Source organism: Gadus macrocephalus, chromosome 13, assembly GCF_031168955.1.
Source record: "Gadus macrocephalus chromosome 13, ASM3116895v1".
In the NCBI taxonomy this organism is placed as follows: domain Eukaryota; kingdom Metazoa; phylum Chordata; class Actinopteri; order Gadiformes; family Gadidae; genus Gadus; species Gadus macrocephalus.
The window spans coordinates 11,053,821-11,055,913 of NC_082394.1; the positions used below are offsets into that span (position 1 = coordinate 11,053,821).

General features: G+C 50.6%; 1 protein-coding gene across 1 annotated transcript in view; it reads right to left on the minus strand.

Annotated features, from left to right (window-relative positions):
• adamts9 (ADAM metallopeptidase with thrombospondin type 1 motif, 9) overlaps positions 1-2,093 on the minus strand; it is a 49,606-nt gene that overhangs the window by 37,069 nt on the left and 10,444 nt on the right. Inside the window, 6 exon segments of the mRNA XM_060069133.1 lie at positions 370-465; positions 950-1,067; positions 1,328-1,345; positions 1,347-1,465; positions 1,602-1,724; positions 1,727-1,966. Coding sequence (XP_059925116.1) covers positions 370-465; positions 950-1,067; positions 1,328-1,345; positions 1,347-1,465; positions 1,602-1,724; positions 1,727-1,966 — 714 coding nt within the window.

Sequence of the window (2,093 nt, forward strand, 5' to 3'; positions counted from 1 at the left end):
GATATACAAACCTACACATTGACCCACATGTATGCAAACACACTTGAGTGCAGGGCCAAAGGAAACCCACAAACCAAGTGATTGAAGGATACCCAGAGGGTCATCCGTCTATCAGTGAGTTCTGGCTCAATGCCTGCTTAGCCCGCTTCCTGCGTCTCACATTCAGATTCACATGACGTCTGCAAATTGGGCTAAATGTTACCATCCAGGCAGACTGACAGACTCCAACAATGCAAACTCATGTGGAGAAAAGGCTATGCTTAGTTGCCGATGTCCTCAACAAACAACAAGCATGATTTATCTGACCTTTTCCGGTGAAACCTTAAGAAGTAAGATGAGACGATAAAGCCACAGCAGTTTGCAACTTACCAAGGTAGTTGTCATCTTCTGGTTTCCCTGAGTAACTGTGTTGACGCACGTCTATGTTCGTCGCGCCGCTTGGAATTCGCACCACCTCATTGTATCCTGCAAATGGCGAGCACATGGCGCACACCTTGATAAAGTCAAAACAAAAGAGACTCCTCGCCACAGGAAACAATAACACTGTCTCATTTTACATTTGGAGAAGACCAGAGCAGATAAAGGAGTCATAATAAGGGAGGTCGAAGGTAGGGAATAAACTTGTGCTTTGTACTCGGGCGGTGGTAAGCAACCTCGGCTTAGCCCTGGCTGCATCGCGTACCCCCTCGAACATCACACATTTCGCAATAACAGGAGTGTTTTGCTGTGATTACACCACGAGTACCAACGATGATCAGATATTAGTCACCTTCATCTATAACGTCATGAATTCTTTATCAATTTAATGTGGTGTGTTTGACCGTTGGCGTCCTAGTTATTGAAAGACATTGCACAGCCTTGGATAGTGTTCTACCAATCAGGATCGAGAATATATGGTACGAGACTGTGCGGCGCTAGTTTGAGGCCGAACAAGGACAAAACAACCCACCGTAGCGGACAATGTTGAAGGTGCCTGCAATGGTTTTGCAAGAGGAGTTGTCGCCTCCGCACACGCCACATTTGTCCCTCCTGGCTTTGGAATTGAGTACGTGGTCACAGCCTGCTTGCTGCAGGGACACATGGGAAGGAAATTTGAGACTCTTACCAAATACTGTGTGTGAGGGTGAGTTGTACGGCATAATCCCCGGTCTGTCCATAGCAATTATTTTTTAAACCAGGTTGAAATAGTGCAGAAACGTAGTTAAAAACAGAAGTTAGAATATCTGTCTCACAACAAAACATTGAGCAAGACAGATATTTAGCACATTGGTCAGCATCCATAGGCATTTCTCTACAGCTCATGAACGAGGGCCTCTGGCATGCTTACCCTGCACAGGCCTTGGACCACAGATGTCATTGGTGTCTGGTCCACACGGCGTGCCGTCTGTGACCCGGTCCCTGAGCTGGTAGTAGGCCGTGCTGCCGGACACCCTGCAGAACAGCTTACACCTGTCCTTCATCAGAACTGACCGGGGGGGGCGACAGAGAGACAGAGACCTGCTGTTTTAACGTCGTCAGCCACTGACATCGTCAACGCTGAAGCTGTGACCCCGAACACGATGCCTTGTTCAGGGGGGTCGATAGAAAACGGTGGTGCTTACTGCCGCTGTACTTGGGCACCCAGCGGACGTTTGGAGGTAGGCCGTTGATGTTGAAGTGCCGGCCGTCGAAGGAGGCGCACTGCTCCTCCCTGAAGTCCTTCTTCTGCTTGGAGCACGGCTCGAGTTGCAGGAGCGGAACTTCATCCTGCGGCCCACGCAGTACTGCCCCCCGCTCCTTGGCCTGGGGGGGAAGGGGCGCCATGATAAACGACCATCCAGCCAGCCGCCAGTCCTCACGCATTCACCCACGCAAACATGTGTCTTATGGGTCACGGTGCATGGCTCGTGGGCTAGGCTGGGGGGGGGGGGGGGGGGCTAGGTTTGGCCAGGGCTATATATGGCATAGCTGCAGTGCAGTGGGATAGCTAGCGGCATCGCCCGAGTCGTTCTCCTTCAGCAACCCCTCTAAACCCATGATGAAAGGTATCTCAGCAAAGAGGCACGATCTCAATGTTTTCCCAGAAAAAGGGAAGAAAAACAACCGCAAAAGCT